Here is a 26537-nt window from a genome sequence, read left to right as displayed (position 1 = left end):
ATCTCTAATTACGCCTCTTTTTTTTCATACCACTGAGGTGGCAACCATACGGCCCACCTAAAGGTAAGTGGTTACCATAGCCTATGAACGGCTGCAATACCAGGCGTATTGTACCTCTCCCGTGTAAATACGTACGTGTACGTGTTTACGTACGTGTCATAAGAGGCGACTAAGAGAATGTAGTGTTAGAGGGATGGGCAGCAGCGACCCTCTTAAAACATCACCAAAAGCTTAACTGCTGTTGCCGACCACCTGCCAAATGTGGCAACTACTGACAAAACCCCTTCAGGGGAAGACTTATTTTCAGCAGTGGACAGTTAAGCTGGCATAATGATGAAATTGCGACTAATATTTATCGTGAATAAGAAAGTAAATATTTATTCGGTTCAATTCTATTGCCATTTCGAAATACATCCGCTCATACATACATTTTTAACGTGAGGAAATCTTATTATGAAAAAAAAAAGCTATCCCTGCAGCCGGAGGAAGGGTACAAGTATGTGTGGGACTCTTACCCACTTTAAGCTCATAACATACTTTGAGGCATATTGACAGTTACTCTGGTTCCCAATGATGTAGACTACCGGAGAACGCTCTACTTCACTACCTTGTATTTCTATGGCGTTCTCTTTCTATTTCCACCATAGATATAGAAATAGACAAGTGTATAATTATAGACTTAGTATTATAATCTATTAAAAAAAAATAAGCAGACTGGCAATGCAATAACAAAAACGAAACGAATATGTAAATGTGAGCACGGAACAGTGTTGCACCATGCACATTCTATCGTTATATGGTTTATCGACCCTGTGTTCGATTGTAAATCGAAATTCAAACAATTTAATTTAACAATTAGTTATTTTAAACGTTAGCAATAATTTATTTATTTAACTTTAGTACACATATAATAAATTGTACGTAGTATGTACATATTATATATTTGTAAAATAATTAAATTATTAGAAACCTATCTTTATATCTATCTTTAAGAAAAATATGGACTTTATACAATATACAATAATGTATTTTAATTTAAGTTTTAGGGTGTGAAACTAGTATCCTATAATTGTTCCTTTATTTTTGAGTTGAGGAATGCTCCTATTCCTAGAAATTGTATGATTGTACAGCATAAAATTAAAATAGAACTATGGACTGAATAAACTAATTCAGTGGTCCTATCATATAAATTTCTTTACCAGTTAATAAATTAGTTTTTTTTATCAAGACTTATCTCATTTACTTAAAAAAATTAAATATCAATAAGTATATGAAAGCTATTAGATTAAACTAAACTCGATAGTAAATCGTTTTATATGAGAAAATCTAAATTTATAAGAGAAAATCAATTAATTCACTCCTACTTGAGTACAGCTTACACTATACATAAAGAATATAGTTTATAAGAGTCAAGCGTTACACGTTATTAGCGTATTAGCTGTCTTTATATAGGTTCTATCTATAATTTCCTCATCTGTGGAGAATCATTCAGATTTTTTTGTTATATCTTAGATGAATTATTACCAAACCTCGAGGTATATATTATAATTGTAATTACATTAATATTGTAAATAATATATAATATTTATGGATATAATTATATGGATACCAATTTATAAATAAAATTTATATTGTTATTATTAATTTTTAGATGCTGTCTCTTTTGAAATTGTACCTTTGTCTATGTAACAAAAAATAATAAATTAAAAAATGTTCAGTCAATAAACATACTATTTGATTGATATGATTACAAAAGACATTTAGTCATTCTTATATAGACTTATTAAAATTATATAATTTTAATAATTATTATGGTAAAGTTATTAATATATTAAGTGGAATTAATAGAAATTAATAAATAACAAATTATTCGGGTGTTGCGCATAGCAAGGAGTAACTGTCATTCTTTGTTTGTGTGAATATATCAATCAGTCAGTTGTGTGCGTGCAAAAGAACTCGCTTGTCGTGTTGCAGTGCGTGTGCCTTCTACAATTGACTTTCATCGCCTCGTAAGTTTGTGAATTTAATTTATTCTTGTGTATTAGTGGTATTTGAGTTTTCTTAAACTATTATGAGTGTACATCCAGAAGGAATTAACCCAGAAGAATCTGAGAAACGAATAGGACTAGTCAATCGGATCGTGTCGATGCGTCACCTTTGTGAGCCATTACTAAAATTCTATAGTATTATTTTGAAATTACTTTAATTCTTGTGTGTTATTATTCTTCAAGGCTTTAATTTAGGGCGTCATTTAATAGAAATTATGATTAAGTAAGGCTAATGGGATAGAAAGAAGTGTATTATAACCTCGCGTGTAGGCAGGAAGTGATACCTATTCGTGGGTCGCGTTAAGCGGCGATGACTCCTGTGATTGGTGGCATCTCTTCCTTGTTCCTTACTCTGTTTAGTTCGCAGGTGAAATAGTTACAATGAATCCTGTAAAAGGTTATGGTTTTCATCTTCATTGTAAAATGTCGTTTATGTAATTTTTTTAATTTCTATATTTCACTTGATACTGTCTTATTGCACATGTACATTTATTTAATTATTTATATTAAATAATTCTATATAAAAAATAATAAAATATATAATTCTGAAAAAATCTGTCTAATAGTATTATGTCAACTAGTGTTTTTAAGTATTTTTACATTTAATCACTATATTCCCATAAAATTATAGATAGACATTTCTTTGATATCCCATAAAAAAATTAAAAATATTATATTTAATGTCAGCCTTTAATTAACTCACTACTAATCACAGGGTTTTATTTCCTTTCCTTCATCACATTTTGTGATGCAAAAGGAGTGCAAAGTGATGGGGGCAGTCCACTACATGTACATAACACCAAGGAGCTTATACATGAGAAACTTCATTTCACAGTTTCAAATTTGACAAGTTTATAGTTAATTGTTTGGGGAAGATACATATGACTTGTTTTAAATTTCATAAGAATAATGATGCCACCTGGAAACTGCTAAAACTCTTTACAAATTATGGTCCAGTGGACTATATTGGAGCTACTAAGTTTTATTGTAGATGCCACTATTCTACTAATTCTGAGTCTAACACTGATTTTTGTTAGATATTTTTTCTTTATGAATCGTGTGAACACTTCAAATGAAAACATAATGAAATCATAATAGAGACGCATAAGGAGTTGCTACATTAAACCATTATTTCTATTTTTTAACTATTTTTATGATGGTAAATGGTAAATTTTCTGTTTTTTTTTTTTTTTTTCTTCTGTATCTTCTTAAGTAAAAAAGAAAGCATGTATAATATATTTCTAACTAATGTGTAAATAGAGTACTACTGTAATGAGTATAATGAGTATGCTTCAAAACTAACTCAGGGAGTAATCTCAGTCAAAATGATGATTTGTGGTATAATCCTGTTAGTTTACATCGAGTACAATGTATACAAACCCAAAATAACTAGTATGGTTTATGTAAACATCACATCATTGGTTATATAATTGTAGTTTTAGTGTTTCTAGTGTGATGCCTAACTGTTATTGTTAAGTACCTAATTTGTAAATTGCAAGTTTTTATTTTCCTGAGTTCCATTGTATATACAAGTCCTCTTCCCTATTCACCTCTCTGTAAATAATTCACTTAATTATACATATTTATATATATTTATTTTACTACTTGTATAGTTTCATAGTGTTTAGTTACCATTACTTCTTCTGCTTAGTAGTTTTGACTCTTAAACTACATATTTTCAGGTGAGAGGTTTGAAATTGCAAAAAGCATCAAATGCAAAACTGTCACTGTAATCATCTTCATCAAGTTGGCCTATGTATCATTATCATATTATGGGCTCTCTAGTAATGGCTTCCAACAGCTCCATTGCTTATTGTATAACCTTTCAGATGGACTGCTGCATAGTCCTTGTTACGAACCATTGTACTTAATTCCTCTCAATGAAGATGATTTCATCCTCATTGATTACCAAAGTCTACCAATAATGCAGGTGTGGCCACTTTTTTATTTTTATTAAAAAAGGTTGTACATCTATTGACTTTTTGAAACACTAATAACAGAGCATTGTAACTCTATAATATCATTTGGATCATTATATCAGCTGTTAACTTTCCACTGCTGTACATAGGTTTCCTCCAAAAAGAAGGGTATTGCTAGTAGTTGCCATGTTTGGCAGGCGGCAGTTGCCTTTGTTGATGTTTTAAGTTAGGCTTTGGTGATGTTTTAAGAAGGATGCTGCATTCCATCTCTCAATCATTAAATTCCCTTAGTCGCCACTTATGATATCCACAGGATAGGAAGGGGTAGCTTATTCTATGCTGAGACCACATGGCGATGGTGTGGATATGTTCATTTAAAAAGGATATCTTTGACTGTCACATTATAATGCTGTCTACTACCTAATACATACAATATGAGATTCTTAAGTTTTGAGATTTGGATTGATGTAGGGCCATGTATAAAGCTGTAAGGGTACAGGTGTGACAAATGCCATCATAGCAATATGAAATTGAGCATTGAGTATTTATGAAACTGGACAACATCCACTTTAGTGAAGACAAAGTTCAGAATGTAAACATATTGATTCTTATATAAACCAATCATACTAATATAATGAAATTGTAACCAGACAATGTGTGTACATGAGATATATTTAGGAATAATGACTATGAGGGCACTTAATAACACCAATAGATGCCAAAACAATACTTTTTAGAAATATTTATATTATATAATAATAGCATGAATTTACAGGGTACAGAGGAATAATACTTGAGTCCTCAGGAATAGCAATGCATGGGGGGCATCATGGACGAAACAGTATACACGTCCATGGTACTGCTCATGTCAGTTTGTTTGCCATTTTAAGTTGTATAAAAAAAAAAAATTATCTGTTTGACTGTTTGTATTTTTGTTCCACCATCATGCAAACACTATCACATCAAATTGAATGTGGTTTTCACAGTTGTCTTTCTGAAAGTCTATCATAAAGTCTATCATAAAGACTAGTGTATGTTTTGTTTTGATACTCCATCTCGAAGTGACCTATTTAATTGGTTTTCCCACTTTTGAAATCAATATGTATGTAACAGGCAAGATAAAGATAAAGAGGCCTTTATTCTGCGCTTAATATTATACAAAATTTGCTTTGTGATTTTAATTAATATTGCATGCATACATTTTTTTTACTAAAATAAATTATATATTTTTTATAATTAATTAATAAAATCGTAAAATTATATTACTAAAATTATATGTTATATACATTATTATTTCCATCAAATTAAATCTCGTAGCACAAAGTGCCTTGTGGCAAAGGCCTCCACTCTCACCACCACTCAAACTCCTTCCAATACTTTCTGTCCCTTGCTGCTCTACTCTAGCATAGACCTGCTGTTTGTTTTATTTCATCCTCCCATCTCTCTGGACGGCTCTCTCTGGAGACACTCTTGTCTCTGTGGACGGCCTCATTTCCTTTTAGTGTCCCGTGGATACCAAACTGTGATCCGTGAGCTCCATTTATCTATGCTGTTGCGCAACATGTGGCATGTCTATTGCCATTTCTGCTGTTCTATTTGTAAGTGAATGTCTGTTAGCTTCATTCTGGTCCTGATATCCTCATTTCTCACTCTGTCTTTTCTTTTTATTCGTAACATGCTCCTTTCCATAGCCCTTTCGCATCTTAAAAGCTTGTCACGATGTTCTTTATTTTTTTTATTTAAATAGGCAAGAACCTAATACTAAATAAAATTTAATCATACTAGATCAAATGTTGATTTAGCTTAAAGTATTAAAAAAATATTACATTCATAATATAATATGTATTTTCCCGTCATACATTCCTGAATACCAACCCAGATCATATTACTTATTGTTGGAAAAACTATGATAAATTTGGTAGATACTCATGTTTCTCTGCATACTTGGACGATACTGCGACTATCTTCTCCTTGTTATTTATAATTATTGCCTTACTAATGTTTTTATTACATAACAGTTGTGTACAATACCTCAAAACAATGTACGGACATAGTGATTAATATACAAGTAGTTCAACATAGTCCAATTCAACTCGACCTGCCTATTCCTTACAGACAGTCAGCCCCTTGACTTATAGTATTATGTACACATTCTTGTGAGACAACACACTTCACAGTGATGCGGACAGCTTGGCACATGTGCAAGGCTGCCAATTCGTAATTTAAATCTTAGGAAAAATATAAGTTCGATACAACTCTATTAATTTAATTAAACATGTACTTAAATGCACAATATCTATATACCAGTTTTCGTTGTAATAACTCAAGAACGGGCTCACCTATCCAAACCAAATGATTAGACTTTGTTCGGACTATTTAGTAGATGGTTTATGTGAAGTTTGCACAAAATCGGTCGAGCGCTTCTTCATTTGTCACATTTTTTGTAACAAATGAATTTAATAAATGGCGGATCATTTTGTATAATGGGGATTTTTGTGTCAAATTTAAACTTTTTTTGAGATGGGGATTGTGCTGTCAAATTGAAACTTTTTTCAGTGTTGACAGTACAAGCATGTTGTTATGTTATTCATGCGGTCATTTCATTTTGGACTTGCTTCGATTAAAGCAAATTGTCAGCGATAATTATCAATTTGATGTTAATTTTTTTTTATCATTTCACTTTATACATAGCGAAGCACATACCGGGCCGTCGTTAGTAATATTATAATTTTGGAAACCAACAGCTTGGTGTAGCTAGATATGGGCTTGACATTACAAAACTAGCACATGTCTTATGTTCCGACTGAACTTCCTTTTCAATATTAATCAACCATTAGTAGGCCCTTAATTCTTTTGTTTCACAGATGAAAAGTCCTAGATACTTTTTCCCAATAAACATCAGGCAGTGTGGCGGTTTATGGCGGTATCCTCGACCACCCACAATGTTTGATAATTGGTCACAGCTCTCTTTCTACATTTAATATCATATTATAGTCAAAAACAATATTAGTAAGGATGCCCTAATAATCTCCCAACGGGCCACATCAAGGCAGCATAGCCAAAGTACTGGTAGTTGTCTCTCTGGACTGTAAACTTATTTTTGGCACAAAGTAGCTACCAGCTCTTGGGTCACCAGTAACCTCGACAAGACGCGCTGTGATAGTCGGGTAAATATGCTTTATTTCCGAGCTCCCCGGACCCATGGTCTCTACAACAAATTGTAGCAATAACCTACTATCACTAAGCTTGCCAACTGGCTTAGCATAGGGTTTTATTTCGAGTTTCTTCGAGCATTTGTTGTCTTTGCATTATATTGTTTCTCATTGTCGCTCCTTACTACTATCTAGGCATTAGAGTGATACATTATATTCTTATTTCGTTACCTTACGAAGAGTATATGCATAAAATAGACATAGCATACCACTAGTATGTTTACGTAAAATACTATAATAGCATTCCTGTACCTACCTGAGCTTTATTTTAGCGCGAGGATGTAGAACGAAGAAACAGGCATATTATGCCTGTCAATGTTTTTTTTTTTTTTTTTTTTCTAATAACGAGAAGTTGGTTATGTTCCATTTCTCTCCGATCACTGTGCTCGCTAGTGGAGTTTAAACAGCGCTCGTGTGAACGAGTGCTTACCATCGACTCGCAGCAACAATACCTAACTCTAGTATACGTATTGGTGATAGGCATTCACGAACAGTAAAGTGCCGTATCGACATTAGGCAGACGGGAAGGTTTAGTAGGTCAGGTAGGCGAGTGTGGGTCAGGCCGGGGCCACCGCGCGACTATGTGCACACGGGCGGCGCGCGGGAGCGGGGCTTCGCCTGTATCTGGGTCAATGGTAGCGGAGTCGCCGCCACCGCCGCCACCGCCGCCGCCGCCTGCACTCGCCGCCACGGCCGCGCTGACCGTACTGCACTCGTCTCCTCCCTCTCGTCCTGAACAGATCTGATCTTGTCCATTATTACAGTTCCTATAATAATTATATGCATTTAACTAATATATAAAATTTTAACTTAAAAATCCAAATTACTTTTGCAGCTACTTCTCTCACTTGACGTAGACAGACGTAGTACACAAACAATGCGAGTACTACCTCAATTTATGCTGCTTGTCTCCATGTTAGAAAATCCTTTTGATAATACCACATGTAATCAATTCTCCAAAATTTTTTCGGTATACATTTTACATAGGAACTTCGAATCGTAAAGCAGCCGAATTCGAATAGGATCATAGTTTAGGATTTTTTTTTAGGTTTTTTTCATATTTTGTTTGGGAAACTTATAAAACAGAGCGTCAACAGCCTGCAACTTCACCGTTTATCATCTTCAATACATATAATGAAATCGTAACTTCGTCGCCGACTGTACATGAAAGATTTATAAAAAAAAACCATTATAGAGAGACTTTATGAATGCAATAGAACCCAAAACAATGATTTTTAGAATTTTTGTCTGTTTGTCTGTACATTTGTGCACGCTAATCTCAGAAATGGCTTAAACGATTTGAATGCGCTTTTCATTGATGCGTTTTGGTTTGCTCCACTTAACATTTAGTATTTGTTTTATTTCAATCGGTTCACAAGTAAAAAAGTTATATCAATCTAAAGAATCACATATGAAATGCTATAAATTAATCGATCAGTTGAATTGGCTGAAACTTTTTTTATTATATGTATTGTGTTTCAAAATTCTGTCTAGTCGTGCGAGGCCGGGTCGGATCGCTAGTTTATTTATATGATTTTTAAGTTATGAAAATGTTTAATATATCAATTTGGAAATTTCACAACACGCACACAACAACACAACGCTACCATTTTCCATTACACCATGTTCATTAATTAAACATTATAATATATAATAATAATAGCTAAGTATAGCGCTGCCGACGATCTAGTCATGGCCCAATCAAAACTGACTGTGAATAAGACTAATTTATAACATACCAGTGGCGCAACGCGATCGTCAACTCCGGTTTTCATTAAATTGTCGGATACATTTATTTGATTAGTCGTAAGTAATCCCTACATGGCACATTGTATGTACATAGTGGGCCGGCCGCACCCTCTCGTTACATGCATGATGGTGTCTACGACGTGGCGAGCTAACCGCGTCAGTATTCCTCCCTTGTCGCCTCCAAGTGTGATGTGCATTTATTCTGCACTCCAACTATAAGCATGACTACTATAGTGGGATCAATCTATTGCAGAACAAAGTCATCTGTGGTGGATGATACAAAAATCGTCTATTAGTGAATTAATGAAATATTTAGTGTGTTTAAAATACATTAAAAGTATTTAATGTCCATAAGAATAACATAAAATCCAACTAATATTTTATCGATTAATTTCATTATTCATTTTTACCTATTTCATTGGCATGTTCATAAACTTTTGACATCAAACGGCGCCACCCTGACGTGAGGAGTAGCAGTGTCCGCGTCGTGATTTACACAAATCTCTTTATATGAGATCTTTCAGAACAATATCCGACTTGCCTTTATATCTTTGCGTTTGGTATTATGTTTAGTCATTCAACTTGTGACTGATTGATACTCGATTGGATAGCACGCGTTCGTTGGTGTTTTTATGTTCTCAAATAGTCTTGGAAGATTAGACTTTGGAATGGCTTTCTACAGACACTACTTATTTGCATAAATCGTCTCCTTATCGTCAAATCGATGCCCTTTGAGTGGTATTTTCATATTTAGAAATACTCAAAAGTTGAATTAAGCTGTGTCACGTGTGTACGAAGATTGGAATTCCATTGTTCATTCTGCGATGGGCAGGGATAGGTAATAATGAAGTCGGATCAGCAATGTGTTTTTTTTTTTCAGCTTGATCTCCGCTATGGCGAGTTCGTCGCAATGGGCTTAATCTGATTTCATCCTTGATACCAGATTGGTCCTCTTGACTCGGTTCAAAGATGGACTTGGAGAATTGTTGACGGTCCCAAACTCACAGTCTGCTGCCTGTCTTTGTATGTTCTACCGCTTGTATAACGAATTGTGTGTTGAGGAATTGTTTGAAATGATGCCTGCAGCCTTTTATCATCGCGCCGCTTCCCATCGACAGGGAATTCATCCTCACACGCTTGAGCCTAAATGGTCACGTACAGTGCGGTTTCAGAGAAATTATCTCCCGCGAACGCTCAGGCTGTGAAATAAGGTCCCTACCTAGGTTTTAATCACTCAATGGTACCCCAGCCACGATTCCGGTACTTGCATACCAGTAGTGCGGGCGCGTATACAATTCCGTTTGCATCTTATAAAAAGATATGTAATATTAACGTCGAAATTGAAACGTTATAAAATAAAGATTTTACCTGTAGAACACATCCGACTGTGTGTGCTATGAACATCTATATATCTATCTATATGTATCTATATGTTCATATTGTGCGCATGTATTGATATCGTGCACTATAATGTAAATCCCATTGTGGGATAGGACGCGTAGTTAGGACCGTTGAGGGAGCGCTGGGTTCGACGACCCCACGACGGTCGGATCGGTGAGGCCGCGGCCGAGACTCGGGCGGCGGGCTGGCCGGGCCCGGCTGGCTCGCAGCGCACGGTTGCAGGTATCGCGTACTGCGGGAATGGTCCTACGGTACCCGCTAGCCGCTGCAGCAACTGTACAGGCAGCGGGCGGCGGCTGCACGGCTCACAGCTGCGTCAGGGGATGTTCGCGTCGGCGGTCACTCACTCCGACAGGCAGGAGTCAATAAACGCTAGAGCATCACCCTATACCGGACCACAGTGCATTGGCTTATTCTATTGTATTACTTAGCCAATTTTGTCATATAAGTCCATTGTAATGTAGGTAAACAAAATCTAGCTAGGATTTAGAATAAATGAACGAAGTCTCGCCAAGTTTCGTTTAGTGTATTACGCACTGTATATACAGGTAGATGGTTGACACTAAGATCGTTCATTACTTTCTCAACTACATTCGCGAGTAATATTGTACGTTTTTATAGCGGTTTTCGTTTAGACCGAGTCTAAAGCTAGCTGATTCTATGTTGGAACTCTCGCTATGTGCTCTTGCTCTGTTACTAAGTCAATCTTAATAAGTTTTGAGTTTTTAGTTGTTTACCAGTAGTACTCTTATGTGACTATTTGTACTAATATCTGATGCTTGTTTCGCTGTACGAATCTCTCTGTATTACGTATACATAAACGCTAGCTGTGCGACGATATCAGCACCTATATAACGTTGTTTACAGTTCGTCGCCTTTAAAAACTATCTTCTTCTATGATCGAAGTTCACTGTTCATTATGCGGATTACTATAAGCACAGAATGTAATAGTGTGACTTCTATAAATAGCTACACTTGCCTAAGTAGGTTTTAATATATCGTATCTCTCTAGTCTATCTGCTTGGTACTAATACTTAATTTAATTTAGGTTGCTCACTATAAGCGTTAAGTTCGAATTTATACTTGAATCACTGCTCAAATACAAAAAAAAAATAGGTAATTCTGTGAATAATAATTTATATGCGGGTGTGTGTTGGTGTCGGTTATGTGAAGAGACGAGGGTGGCTCCGGCGGCGGCGGCGACCTTGCAGCGGTAGCGCCAAGGTCCCGGCGGCCGGCCGTCGACCCCGCGGCCACGCTATCGACCGCCCGCCGCCCGCCGCCGCCGGCCGCGTCGCGCGTCTCGCTCGCGATGATGTTCCACGAATCACTGCCTTGAATCCCGTCATCGTTCCATTTCTCCACGAACACCTATGCTTCTATCTGTATTTTTACTAATACGCAATTTTTACGCAACTTATGCAGCAATCTATAAAGCTTACCAAATATATATATATATATATATATATGTTTAAAGCGGCCGGTACCGTGAATAGTGATGACGGTCGTTTGTTTCAGTTGTTAAGCGCAGGCCACGCTGATATGTGAGCGAACCTAACTTCACTTAGTAGAGCGCATGTAGTTACGAGCGCAAGATCTTTTCGTGCTTCACTCGCACTGCTAACTATACAACTAAGCCTAGAGAGCTAGCCGTATGACTAGTTCATAACCCGACAGTGTCCGCCAATCCTTAACGGATTAGGTATATCTCCATGTAGTCCCTTTTTAAACCATCATCATCGGTCGGGAGTCCGTCCTCATATTCTAGAACCAAAATGGTCACGCACAGTGCGGTTTCTGAGAAGCTTCCTCCAGCGAACGCTCACCTTGTAGAATGATCTTCCTGCCGAGGTTTTCTCTAGAAACTACAGCATGGAGGTCTTCAAAAAGGGCGTAATGAGATTTCTTAAGGGTCCACAACACGCGTGTCACATCTCTGATGTTATAAGCGTCCATAAGCTACGGTAACCCCTGTACCATCAGACGGGTCGTATGCTTATTTGTCATCATAGTAATATAAAAAAAAAATCGTAGTGAATTCGCCATGGTAGGCCAAGTAGACTTGGTCTGTCGTTTCATCTTCCACAGGTATTTCGCCGTCGTGTTATATATCATTAGTATAGAGTATAGACCGAAACATAATTTCATTTTTCGCCTAAAAAAAAATTTTATATATTTATACATTTATCTTTTATTCTCAGTGCAAATCCAAATAGTATGCCTATACATAAAGCCAGTGTTTTCAAACATTTTCATAACGCGACCCCTTAGTATGTTAAAATATTCTGCGACCTACCCTACCTACCGCGGTTCCTAACCTGTATATATTTTGTTGAATTACAAATATCAAATCCGTATATTTTATTTATTTTCATAGGTATTGGTTAAATACAATAAATAAATAATACATAATAAAGTACCTAAAACAGACATAGATTACGTTGCGAAATCGTTATTTTTTTACGGCTTCACGATTTTCCGCGGCCCACCCGTAAAGGTTTGGGGGGCCCCTAGAGAGTCGCGACCCACATTTTGAAAAACACGGCACTGAGCTAAACAAGGATAGATTCTTCTTCGCTTCTGGATAGCTTCGCTGTCTGTATGGTTCGCTCTTTAAGCGGCCGATAGATCGGCGCTGGTAAGGCTCAGAGCGCGCGGCGGCGGCGGCGGTCGCAGCGCCCGCCCACGTTTAGCCAGTGTTTGGTTTGACTGTACCTCATCCATACGTATCTATAGTAATTATTAATATAACACGATGCATACGTAATTGTTTATACCCTATTAGTGATTGTTGACTTGTACTATCGGGATCTTATTATCTATCGGATATTGTACTATCGGACACACTGACGGGGCACCAGTGTGGGGTGACAGGTGAGGATGAAGCAGGCCAGTTGGCCCATCGTGACGAATTCAGTAATAATTCAATCACGATGGTTTCATCAAATCGTGAAGCGATTGACGTATAGGATATGTTACTAGCAATAGCGTTGCTAATCAAGCAAGAGGCCGCCTGAAAATCAGCGCTATATAGATACATCTCGCTAGAGGTGTGCATATATAGCAACAGCTGAGGCGGCTCCAGCAACCAGCAAAATGAATTTTTTTTTCTCTTTTATTTTTGTTTTTTTTTACCTGTTATTATTATTGTTGGTAATTTATAAATAATAAAATATTACTAACAATCCTTTCTCCTCCCTGTTGACTCATTCACACTACAGGAGGGAGATGATCTGCAATATACCCTATCAAGTCGACCTTCACGCGGTTCACCCTGGAAACCGTAGTGGTTAACTTTATTATTTACTAGTCTTTCGTGTTGCATATCTTATGTTTTATAAGAGGAGATGTTTTAGAAGAGATGTTTTAAAGTTAAAATTTTATTGTTGAATTCGTCAGGATGGGCCAACCGACCTGCTTCCATCTTCACCTATCATCCTTAACAGGTATATACCGATAGCGCAGGCAGTCACTATTCCATCACCATTTATTTCTTCTCTATTATAAGTTTAACACGATTCAGCACTTTTTGAAGCATCCTCTCAAAATTTTCGATGAACACTGATATTAATTTTTATATAAACTCCTATATTATACGATAGACGAGACACACAACTTGATATTATTCACCGCGTGGTCCCGGTATAGAATAAGCCAGCCCCCCTTCCTTTCCCGTGGTGGTGGGTGTCGTAAGAATCGACTAAGATCACTTAATGGTCGAGGAATAAAAAGCAACGTCCCTCTCTAAACATCACTAAAGTCTAACTACGGTTTCCAAGTCGCCTGCCAAGCGTGGCTACTACTTGCAAAACCCCCCCAATAGAGGTAGACGTTTGTTCAGCAATGGACAATTAAGGACTGATATGATATGATGAATTTTATACTAATATTTATAGGCAACAATCGTCACTATAGATTACAAGCAGGCTGTGTCGGACTTAAAGTAGACGAAGTCTACTAATTTGGTTGAACTAGTGCTGGTATCAGCCAATATAGGGTCTCCGAAGACAGCTTCAAAGAATGTATAACAGTGTCTATAGCAGCATTTGGTGCATCCACCTTGGGGCATATGACCTATCTCGATATTTACGTCTATCACGATAATGGCAAATGTCATCCGGAACCCGAACTATATTTTATCTTTCTAGTCTAACGGTTTATACACGTAACGTGGCGCCCATCCGTTAAATGATGATCCGATGACGTCATCCGTGAACAATAGTTATTTGAATAGAGAAAAGGTCCTGAAGTGAGTGTCGGACGCGTGCGAGGAGGCAATCTTTACAATCTTGTAACATATTGCTGTTGAGGCTTTTTAAATAACTATAAATATATTAAACATTTAAATATGCCCTAACAAGAACTTATAAAAGAACTGACGAGACGCTGAGACTTATAGATGAACTGAACAGATCTTCATAAATTGTAGCTAAGAACCATCTTGATAACGTCAGCCTTCAAACAAACAGCCGCATCATAATCGGCCCATTCGTTCAGGGACTACGATCCAACACACACATGTCAAACTTATAGCAACCCTCTTCTTGGGTCGGTGGTTAAAAAAAATCTTGAAATATTTTTTTGAGAAATTTTCTTCCACAACTTCCTGTAAAGTCTCACGAAAATCGAGCTCGAGCTACGAGATTTATGATGCACTGGTGTACAGGATGGGCGACGGTTAGATAACGGACCTTTATATTATGCATCTTATTTCGAATCGAAATTTTCTGGGTAAGATAGATTTACAATTTAGATTACAAAATTTAGATACAATACAAACATACACAGTAAAAGAGATAAAAGAATGAAAAACAAAGAAAAGCAACAACAAAAAAAAAAAAAAACAATACGCAAAATATATAAAACAATTTGCTTTTTTCATGTGTGTGCCATAGTAACACAAAATGGTCACAACTTAATTTATTGCTTTGCTCTCAAAAGAGACTGATATTCTGTTGTAGCCAAGAGTCAGTCGCGAAATTCCTTATTAAAAATAATAAAAAGAAATATGAATAAAATACATTGTGTGTGTCCATTACATTCGCCTCCATTTGATATTATATTCTAAATAAATAAATAACAGATACCATTTGATGAGGAGTAGTCAGAGGTCACATTCAGGTATTCAGGCAATAAATATTTCCTCTACGTGCCTATTAGGTATGCCAATTTTTTGTTTATTAATAAAAAAAAAAATAAGTTCTCTTTTAAATATATGTTTAGTTTAAGTAAGCACGTTTCAATTTAGGTGTAGCCGTCACTTGCGCGTAACTATTAAAAAAAAATCAACTAAAAACATACATTTATTTTTGCGGTTGTTAACCTGTTACACAGTCATTGAATGCTGTCTCCACTCCTAGTACGATTACGCCGTAACGACAAACGAAACGCCAGAAGTGATAGTGCATTACCGTGTGGCGTGTTGTCACACAGGGCCAGGAGCGGAGGCGACAGCAGAGCAGGCCGGAAAGACAGCCCCGCGACACGGCAGGCGGCGGCCGACAGCGCGGCGAGTGCGCGGGAGGCAGCACCGGCAACAAGACGGACAGCGCGCGGCAGCCGGGGCCCGCGCCGCGCGCCTCGGGGAGGACGGCCGTCCCCCCGCAAAGGCGACGCTGGGTCCCGCCCTCCTCTCTGCGCCATCACGAGGTGCCCGACGGAGATGCCAAACACGACGTCATATTCCGCAAGGTGAGCCGCCGTTCCGCCGTCCAGCCGTCCAGACCACCCCGGTGCCTGTCGCCTGACGCCCCGTTCTCTCCGGTTGCAGGTCCGCGGCATCCTCAACAAACTCACTCCGGAGAAGTTCCAGAAGCTGAGCGATGACCTCCTCGGCCTGGAACTCGACTCGGATAAGGTGCTCAAGGGCGTAATCCTTCTCATATTCGAGAAGGCCCTCGACGAGCCGAAATACTCGTCGATGTACGCTCAGCTATGCAAGCGGCTGAGCGAAGAAGCGCCTAATTTCGAGCCGCCCGGGCAGCCTTGCACCTTCAAGTTACTTCTTCTTAACAAATGTCGCACCGAGTTCGAGAACCGAGCGCAGGTAACAACGCACACAAACACACACACACGTACCACTCGCATTGAATATAACCGTGCATTTTTTTCTTCACTAGATCGAGAATCCGTGACTGCCAAACCTTTGTTATTTTATAAAAGCTGAAAGTTTGTAAATGCGTGCTCCCAACAAAGGTACGGGAACAACAGACTTTTATGAAGTTTGAGTCATCGTGGCTTTGGCAGGTATCAGGTAGCAGTATAATGGCAACCCCTTGCCAGACACCCTTAACCCTCCGCCAACCGTGTGTTTTTTTTGCACACCGTCAACCGCATGGACAATATCGTCCCAAATGATAATTTGACCTACTTAAAGGTAGGAAAAAATCTAAAGAAATTCGGGGAATATGTTCTAGATTTTTTTCTGTTTTCATAGTTTTTGACTTGAATACCCCCTTAATTACCCCCTGGTGAAATACAATTTTGTAATCTTTTCAAAAACTGTAATTTCTAAGATTTCACTATCGAATTGAAATCGTTTTTTTCTTACAAAGATATGCATCAGGTCCAAACTTGGATGATATTGATATTGGCGTGGACGATATTGTTCTATACGGTTGGCGGAGGGTTAAACTTCGATAAATTATAACTGTATTTACGTTATAGTATAAAAACTAAATGTTATACATGTTACTTGGACAACTATTCCAATTTGCCCGCAATGGTAACTACGAGTAATAACCGTCGTCTATAAACGTGAACAGCGCCATCTGCTGCGATTCCCGTGACTCTCCCTCAAATGTACAGGCAAAGGTGCCGTTTACAGTATAAATAGAAGGTAGCATACATTGATGGCTATAAATACGATTAAACTATTTCAAATATTATAATATTAATATACCCAAGTCAATGAAATTCCAAAACAATACTTACTCATTTGATTTATTCTTTAACCATTTATCAATATGAAAATTATAATCTATAACTTTCAAACATTGATTTTTAGTCATAAATAACCACATAATAAAATTAAATTAACCCCTAATAACTATCTCACTCGTACCTACTCGGATGTCTTATATCACATACAGACAGAGTCTTTAAAACATGTCAACTATTTGTCAGCTAATTGTCAAATTAGCCGACTCGTTTTTTTTTTATTACTTATACTTACGCACACAGCGTCTTAACGTGTCTAAATTTAATTTATTTAATAAATAAATGAATTGAGCAAAAATTATAAAACAAAAATAGAATAAAAGAATTATAACTGGTATCTTCAATTTTAAGTATAAATATAATTGTAAATATTCATATCTGTTTTTAAAGGATCCGCGCCACATTATAATGTTGCAAGTATCCGAAAAATTTCCTCATGATTTAAGTACAATTCCCGAAATGAGGTAGATTTTTTATAAAAAGAATTGATTTATTTTTAAATATATATTTTTTAAAAAATTAGTACCATTTTTAAATATTTCAAGTATCCGAAAAAAAATCCCCACAATTGAATTAAAATTCCCCAATTTTTTTTTCTCCCAATAAGAATTGAATTATACGGTAATATAATATATAAATAAAATTAAATAAAGCATTAATTCATCCTAATCTAAAGTAATAATTTCTATTCTGATAACGCCTGCCTGTCACGTGCATAATTGTATGGAAAGATGACCTGCTTTTTTTAAGTATTTGTATGCAGACAGTCTATCTATATAATCTAAGTCCTACAGCTTACCTTATATGTTTGTCTGGTCTGGTTGAAGCTTGAGACTGTCGAAACTGTCTGGCTATTAAGGAAACATCTTAGGAATAGGTACTTGGGTACCTATTAGAAGATGTATCTAGTAGAATGTGTTTGGTAATATGTATAAATTACAGTTTTTATACTATAATGTAAATATAGTTACAATTTATTGCAGTTAAGACTGTCTGGCATGGGGTTGCTACTATAGCAAGTGGCTGGCAATAGACGACGCCATCTGTAATATCAATCTGGAGAAAATGTAAGAAAATTACGCTTTATTATTTGAAGAAATTAAATTGGTATTTTACACCTTTGCTACCAGATATTGTCAACGCCACGATGACACAAACTTCATAGCAGCCCGTCGGTCCTACCTTAATTGTGAATATCTGCTGAGAAACTGTTCTAAAATAACGAAGGTCTAGCAGTTCAGCACTGTATGCTTCTATAGATGGTCATAATGTGTGTCGTCAGGCGTTCGCTGCGTTCGAGGACAAGGTGCTGTCTCCCGACGAGGAGGAGAAGCGACATCTTGCCAAATGCAAGATGTTAGGTAATATAAAGTTCATCGGTGAGCTCGGCAAGCTGGAGATCTTGGCCGAGTCGATCCTGCACCGGTGCATCCAGAACCTGCTGGCGCGGCGCGCGGCCGCCGAGCACCACGAGGACCTGGAGTGCCTGGCGCAGCTGGTGCGCACGTGCGGCCGCGTGCTGGACTCGGAGCGCGGCCGCGGCCTCATGGACCAGTACTTCGCGCGCATCGACACGCTGTCCGCGTCCAAGGAGCTAGCGCCGCGCATCCGCTTCATGCTGCGGGACGTGGTGGAGCTGCGGCGCGGCGGCTGGGTGCCGCGCGCGGCCGTGTCGGCCGAGGGCCCCGTGCCCATCCACCAGCTGCGCGGCGACGACGAGCCGCACGCGCGCCGCGACCGCGACCGCGACCAGCGCGACCGCGAGCCGCTGTTCCGCCGCTCGCGCCCGCTCGACGACATGCTGGCCGGCCTCAGCCTGCAGCCGGCCGCCTCCTTCGTCGCGCCCGCCGACAAGCTTTTCGGCAACGGCTTCGGCGCCGCGCGCGACCAGTACCGCCAGCGGTCTGCGCCCGGCTACTTCCCGCGCCAGGCGGCCGGCCTGCACTACGGCAAGCAGCAGGGCTCGGCGCAGGGCAAGGAGGGCGGCGGCGGTGGCGGCGGCGGCGGCGGCGGCCGCGCCACTAAGTCGCGCGTGTACGCGGTGGGCGCGGCGGCGCTGCAGGACGTGCAGATGCGGCCGGCCGCCAACTCGCTCATGTTCACGGCCAACCGCCTGTCGCGCCCGCCGCCGCCGCTCAACACCGTGCAGCAGAGTGAGAACATTGCACATACTGTAAACAACAAACAAAAACGATCGTTCTCAATGATCATCCGTACTTTTTATGTCTACGCTGCAAGACATTTGCCTTTTTTTTTTAACCAGTAGTCTACCTTCGTATCGGTCCGGTAACTGTGTAATTGTTTGTTGCTCAATAAAATCTTATACATATTGATATTCAAAGAAGATGCGGTAATAATCTAGTTTCGATGTACTTGCAGATGTTCTGACACCGGCATTCGCGAGCACGCCGTCGTTGCTGAAGGAGACCGCTATCACTATTAAACCCGCACCGGATAAAAAGGACAAACCCAAAAAAGATAAGGTGAGGCACGACGACCGGCACCGGCGGGGGAGCGATCATCATCATTTCAGATATTGACCGTCCACTGCTGGACATAGGCCTTTCCTATAAACTGTCATAAAGAATAGTCCTAAGCCACCTGCGTTTACTGACTCCCTGCAATGTATTTGAGGTCATCACTTTATCTAGTGGTTGGTCGTCCTACAACTATGTGACAATGTGTATTTGTTGTGTGTATATTGTGTGAGCTATGTGACCAGCGTGTTGCCACTATAGCTTGCTTATCTTTTGAGCTATGTCGCTTACTTTAGTTTTTTTGCGAATATTCTTGTTTCGGATTTTAAAGAAACTCCGAACATAACTCTCTCCTTAGCCCGTTGAGTAATTTGAAGCTTTTGCGTAAGAACAATCGTTTAGAACCATGTTAAGTTTCCATAAATCATCACTGGCGACACGCACTGGTTAAAGACCTTAGTCTTTAAACTTTAAGGTATTTTGGATGCAAAAGGTGTACTGTAGTTTTCCGAACGCTGCCCAGCCGAGTTGGATTCGACGGTTGATCTCTCGGTCAAAGTTGGACTTGCCTATTCGGACAATTTGTCCCAGGTCCCAGGCCCATACTCGTCATACATAACTTCGAGCGTAGTGTTCTCAATCGTAACCGGTATAGGTTATAGACGCTAGACATGATCTTAGTCTTGTTCATGTTCGTGTAAAGGTCTACTTGGGTTGTTGGCAGGGCGTCAACAAGGACGAGGCGTGCCGGCTGGCCGTGGAGGCGGTGCGCGCGCTGGCCGCCGCCGCGCCCACGCTGCCCGCCGCCGCCGAGGACGACGACGAGGTGGCGCGGCCGCACGTGCAGCGGCTGCAGCAGCTGCAGCTGCCCGACAAGGTGCTGCGGCGCGCCATCAGCGCGGCGCTGGAGCACGCGCTGCTGGCGGGCGAGGAGGACGGCGAGGAGGGCGGCGAGGGCGGCGAGGACGGGCGCTGCTGGGCGGCGTGCTGCGTGGCGCGCGGCGTGAAGCGCGCGCCGCTGGGCGACACGCTGCGCGCGCTGCTGCTGGCCGCGCCGCAGCAGCCGCGCCTGGCCGCGCTGCTGGCGCACGCCGTGCGGCAGCGGCTCGTGGCGCTGGCGGACGTGGGCGCGTGGTGCGAGGGCGGGCAGCACCACCCGCTGCTGCTGCGCGTGCTGCAGGAGCTGCGCGCGCTGCTGGGCGAGGAGCGGCTGCGGCGCGTGTACGACGAGAGCAAGATCAACCTGTGCGCGTACGTGGAGGCGGGCGAGGCGGGCGAGGCGGGCGAGGCGGGCGAGGCGCTGGCGGCGCTGGAGGCGCGCGGGCTGGCGGCGCTGGTGCCGCAGCTGCGGCTGCAGGCCACGCTGGCGCGCCAGCTGGCCGCCGAGCCCGCGCCGCACGCGCTCTACCGCTGGATCAAGGTCGCTCTCTACTCTCTCTCCTCTCTTCCCTCCTCCCTCCTCCCTCCTCACATGTCTTGTTCAACATAAACCACTAACCGACTGTTGCCTCACTTTTTTTTATTCTTTTAATATAAAAAAAATGTTTTTATAATGATGCTGTCGCTAATGATACTTTTGTATTCGGAATTTGTTCTTTTTCATTTCAATCTTTCGTTTTATTTATTTTTTAATAATGTTATACATCCGAGAAGTCGATATTGGCGATCCGCACAAATACTAAAATTAGGAGGCCGCTTGAAAATTAGCGCTTTATTAGTACACCTCGCTGGAGTTGTGCATATATAGTGACAGCTGAGGTGGTTTCACCGACCAGCAAAATGTAGTGTTTATTTTCTATTTTATTGTTTTTATTTTAACTGTAATTATTATTTTAGGGTATTTGTTTGGTTGCTATTGGTAGTAAAGGATGAATCTGGTCTATCTAAAAATATTTACTGCGCATTCACTCATCGATTACGGTTTAGCGAGGCTCGAGGAGCCGTCACGGACACGCGTGCATTACGCTGTATTGTATGTGGTCAGTGTCGGCAACTTTAGTTGTGGCGTCTTCCCATCCTGTTATAGATTTTAAAGGTCTTAAAAAATTACTGCCAACAAATAAAATGATTGATGAGATCAAGTATTGAGGGTGCATTGTGGCTCAGGACAGTAAGGGATAGTAAAAGATGCAGGACAGCTTTGTGTCGAAATATTTACGGTCAATAAGTAAATCGTTTGAAACTGAAATTAAATGTCGACGAACGAGAACGTACGTCGAAGATGGGTGCGAGCTGCAGTGTGGCCTCCGCAGGCGAACGTGGAGCCGGCGGTGCGGCAGAACGCGGCGTTCGTGTCGACGCTGGTGGCGCTGGTGGCGGGCCACGTGACGGCGGAGGCGGGCGCGGGCGCGGGCGGCGGCGCGGACGGCGCGGCCGGCGCGGGCGGCGCGGCCGGCGCCGACAAGGCGGCGCTCGAGCGCGAGAAGGCGCTGCTCGAGACGTACGCGCCGCTGCTGACGGCGCTGCTGGGCGGCCGGCCCGACCTGCAGCTGGCCGCCGTGTACGCCGTGCAGGTGCACGCGCACCACCATCGCTACCCGAAAGGTGACCCTGACATTTACACTCGCCTCGTGAGCTCATGGCCTCGTGTCCGTAGGCGACCGTTACGCACTGCCTACCGTCTAGTGGGCAGTCGGCTTGTTTGTCATTCTGGTCCTAAAAAATATTGTGAGCGCCTAATCTGTCATTTCTCGCTTGGCTTATATGTATAGACGTAGTCACGTCTAAAAATTAACTTATTATTACGTGCACTATTATACAGGGAGACATTGTTAGCATCCTTTTGTGGCGGTATTCTACCAGTGAAATTGAATATTTACACCAAAAAAAGCATATACAACAAACAGTTGTGTCTCCCATATTGACGTTTAGTTTATATTAATGATTCTCGCTTTTGCCATGCACGATAGATGTGGCGTACTATTGTTCGCAGATGACACTTTTTTGAGTTTTATTGTTGAACGATTGATCTGAAATTATGACGATGTAAGTAATGCTGTGGTTGCATTGGTTTACAACTAATAATCCAATGTTGAAAGCTACTATAAATGTTGTATAATTTTTAGAAAAAAAAAGGACTAAACTATTGGTCTAATAACCATACAATATGCAACATTTTCTTTTATTTCGGATCCATCTGTGAACCAAATTAGGTCATGTTTCCAGTTAGACTGTATCTAATCTTTATTCCATTTGTTTCTTTCAATTATTTTAATGTTGTAATATTTTTCAAAATTGCTTTCTGCAATAATGTCGTCTTCTGGCATTCCCTGAAATGAAATCGCTCATTGTTAATTTTTCAAAGGTTTTGAGCATCTGTAATTACCATATGTTCCTTCTATGGGAACTATTTCGAAGCATACTGGATTTAGCTTTTTCTTGTATGGATAGGGATGGGGGTATTAAATTCAATAATGCGTTCATAGCTGCTCCCGACGAAGTACTCATGGCTTCTGCAGTTATCAGACATTCTGTCAAAACAGCCGTCGCCTGCATTGAATTTTTCCACCAAATTACGCAGGCGTATGTTATTAACGATCTAACTATGGCTGTGTGGGAAAAGGGATTGTTAGTAATGGAGACTGAGATACATAGTTTGTTTCTCTTCAATCGAAAGACAATGAAATCAATTTTATACTAATTATTGATTTAATTACATTTTTCACTTAATAAACTTTGAACAGAGTAGTTTGCAAGTACAGACTACTCTGTTTCATGTTTTATCTCTGATTTGAGTATGGTTAACCAATTATAGTCTGTTGGGGGAAAGGGATTGTTAGTAATGGAGATTGAGAATCCCATTGCTAGCAATATACCCAATCAGGTCGACCTCTTCGCGGTTCCGCCTGGTAACTATCATGGTTAATTCCTGATGAATTCATCATGATGGTCTAACTGGCCTGTTTTCATTCTCATCTATCACCCTTCACAGTTTATATTTATAATACGCTTGAAGAACATAGATTTTATCCGTTGAATGGATGTTTTATCAACCCCTTTTCGGGAGAGACCTTGTATAATAGAGTCGGTAAGGGTATTATGAAATGCGCCCTGGATGTCAAGAAAAGCAAATAGAGGTATTTAGTTGTTCTCATCAAGGGTTTTTCTTCGTTCTTGTCGGTGATCTCAAGTGAGGCGGTTTCAGTTGATTGCCTCATACGGTAGGCATGTTGAGTTTTGTACAAGGAGAATTTGATGCCGAGTACAGAGGTTCTTACGATCTAGTGCCTTTTCCATCGTTTTGTGAGACTGGCTACGAGTAGTCACTTCGACCAGTTTGTAGTACAAAAGATAAGCTGGTCTTTGTGTTTCTGGAATTATACTCCAGGAGGCAAAGCTGTACCGATTGATTTTTGTCTGTTATAGTAATTACAACTTTTTAACGCGTGCAGGTGAACACCTTACAGTTGCTTTTATTTCTCTTGATGTTTTGGCGTATTGTTGAAGCGAGTGTACAATATATAATTCAGATATATTTTATATAAAGAGAACAAACATTTTTAGAGACTATTTTATTTACAGAACATTTGGTGAGTGAATTCAACTCACACTTCACAGAGGGGAGATGATTGTTAATAGTGATATTTCACAGACCAATTTTTACTAATATCAGGATCTTTTTTAATGGATTATAGTGGAATGACAACCCCTCTTGCGCTATCGGTATACACTTGCGGGGCACCAGTGAGAGATACTAGGTGAGAACAAAAAGGCAGGTCAGTTAGCCCATCGTGAAGAATAAATACATCCGAGATTCAGCACGCTGGTTTCCAGGAGGGAGCATGTGGAAATCGACCTGACAGAGAGTATATTGCTAGCAATGAGACCGATAGTCAGCATTGTTAACAATCCCTCTCAACCAGTAGTATCAGGTTAGTATCAGGTCAACTTTCACATGGCTCCTTCTGAAAAACGTTGGGATTGTTTTATTTGGTTCGATGAGCTCACTTGTTTTCCTCCTCGTATCTTTCACTGGACAATTGCCCTATCAACGTATACCGATAGTGCAGGCGGAGTTACCATTCCATCGTCACCCATTCAAAACAACCTTACACTTGACTCGTTTTTTTTTTCTGAAGTTTTTCTCAACTGTCAAATAAGCTTACTGCCTACCTGATGCAAAGCGGTAACTGTCGCCTATAGATATGAACAGTACCGTGAACGTCATAGGATACTTCGTGATACACATGGTGCATCTTTCTATATCAATAGGATATTATTTGGATTATACCAAAATACTACAAATATGTAGTCCTGAAAAAGCGTTTTTATTATAATATATACAAATAATATAAGAACATTCCGGTGTGTGGTGGCCCCAGGCATGCTCCTGCGCTGGTTCATGTACCTGTACAACCTGGAAGTGTGCGAGGAGGAGGCGTTCCTGCGCTGGCGCGAGGACGTGACCGACGCCTACCCAGGCAAGGGGGAGGCTCTCTTCCAGGTAAAGATAATCACTGTCAAATTCATTTGCCTCTAGAGCCTCGCAAGCAGAGCTCGAGCTTTGGGCAACGCGTAGTACGGAGCTTCGTACTGGTTATGTCAGTCTTTGGAGAGTCATACACGAGTTATGTAAACTCTATGGAATCCTCTGGAACTGCACTTGCTAATAATTTGAAGATTCAGACACAATCATTGAAATCAATTAAAGTATAAAATTTTATTCTGAAACTCCCGTTTCAGTGAACAATATCGTTTTTTTATGTATCCAGTTTAAGTTATATACAATAAAAACAACATTCTCGCACTGTGCGTCCGTGCGTGTCAGTCGCATGTTTGAGTCATTCGACTAGCTGCCTATACTCAATGTCTCTTACGTTCGAGGTACATGCTAACCGCGAAACTCTCGTGTGCAGGTGAACACTTGGCTGACATGGCTGCAGCAGCAGGAATCCGAAGACGAGGAAGCGGAGGACTAGCCGCCGTGAACGTGCACCCCTCGTCTCCCACGGACGGCCGCCGATGGGCCGCCCTGCTTTTATTTTGCGCTCATCTCATTATATAAATATAATTAAGCCAAATAGTTAAAAAATACCTACCTTCACCGTTTAACTCTAGACCCGCGAGCGTCGCGCCAGAGGCTCCAGGGTTAAACAGGTCAATTTTTAGGTTATACTACGTAAACGAATATTAGTATCTCGAGATAATTTTTTGTAGGCCTTTTACTCGATTTTGATACTTTTACAAATGTATACAATGTATAGTGTTCGTTTGGACGTATGATTGCACTCCGATCTGCCCCTACCTACAGAGAGCGTGTTTTAGTTAAAATTGTAACATATATATATATATATATATACATGATATATATACGAACTTAAATCAATTTTTTATTAATATCATGATCATTTATTTTCAATGCTAAATGGACTTAGTGATAAACTGTAAGAATGCTTCGATTTCATTATATTATCAAACTCTAGAATTTTGTAACTAGATAAATAAAAAACTAAAAAAAAAATATGGTTTCCTCGGGCGTAAGAAATGTATGTTGAGTGAGTTGTAATAAAGTTGTGAAGTGATGCCACTTAATTAAGCAACAATGATCAATATGTATTCAGGAGGAATAAAGTTCAGTGTAATTTATTACAAAAGGTATTTTTTTTTGCGTAATTCTTATATATAAGAATCCTATATCAACTATAGTCGATAACACCTTAGTCCTCGTCAGGAATGGCAATGTGTAAAGGGCATCATGGACAACATAATATACTCTTATATCCATATACATGGTGACTGTTCATATCTATAAGTGACTGTTACTACTTTTCATCAAGTGAGCCATCAGTTTGT

The 26537-nt window shown here is 40.1% G+C and overlaps 1 protein-coding gene across 2 annotated transcripts; it reads left to right on the top strand.

Moving 5' to 3' along the window:
- Positions 1–1856: 1856 nt before the first annotated feature.
- LOC113523605 (eukaryotic translation initiation factor 4 gamma 2) lies at positions 1857–26338 on the top strand. Of its 2 annotated transcripts, none has more exons than XM_052900828.1 (9): positions 1857–2009; positions 15763–16020; positions 16100–16375; positions 18551–19421; positions 19648–19751; positions 20470–21165; positions 21998–22289; positions 25067–25188; positions 25601–26338. In XM_052900828.1, exons 3-9 carry the CDS (start codon positions 16250–16252, stop codon positions 25661–25663), a joined length of 2274 nt encoding a protein of 757 aa, XP_052756788.1. In that variant the 5' UTR covers positions 1857–2009; positions 15763–16020; positions 16100–16249; the 3' UTR covers positions 25664–26338. The 2 variants fall into 2 exon arrangements, with proteins under 2 accessions (XP_052756788.1, XP_052756789.1); XM_052900829.1 differs by lacking the exon at positions 1857–2009 and adding an exon at positions 2039–2159.
- The last annotated feature ends 199 nt before the right edge of the window (positions 26339–26537 follow it).

Source organism: Galleria mellonella, unplaced genomic scaffold (assembly GCF_026898425.1).
Source record: "Galleria mellonella isolate WM207_F2 unplaced genomic scaffold, CSIRO_AGI_GalMel_v1 utg714, whole genome shotgun sequence".
In the NCBI taxonomy this organism is placed as follows: Eukaryota; Metazoa; Arthropoda; class Insecta; order Lepidoptera; family Pyralidae; genus Galleria; species Galleria mellonella.
The sequence above is the reverse complement of the archived record's forward strand: the minus strand, read 5'-3'. Positions and strand labels throughout refer to the sequence as shown.

Excerpts from the sequence above, each read along its gene's own strand:
- LOC113523605 (XM_052900828.1), top strand. The coding sequence starts at position 16,250 with ATGTACGCTCAGCTATGCAAGCGGCTGAGCGAAGAAGCGCCTAATTTC. Across the intron at positions 21,166-21,997 it reads CGCTCTACCGCTGGATCAAG|GCGAACGTGGAGCCGGCGGT; the intron begins GTCGCTCTCTAC and ends TGGCCTCCGCAG. Across the intron at positions 25,189-25,600 it reads AGGGGGAGGCTCTCTTCCAG|GTGAACACTTGGCTGACATG; the intron begins GTAAAGATAATC and ends TCTCGTGTGCAG.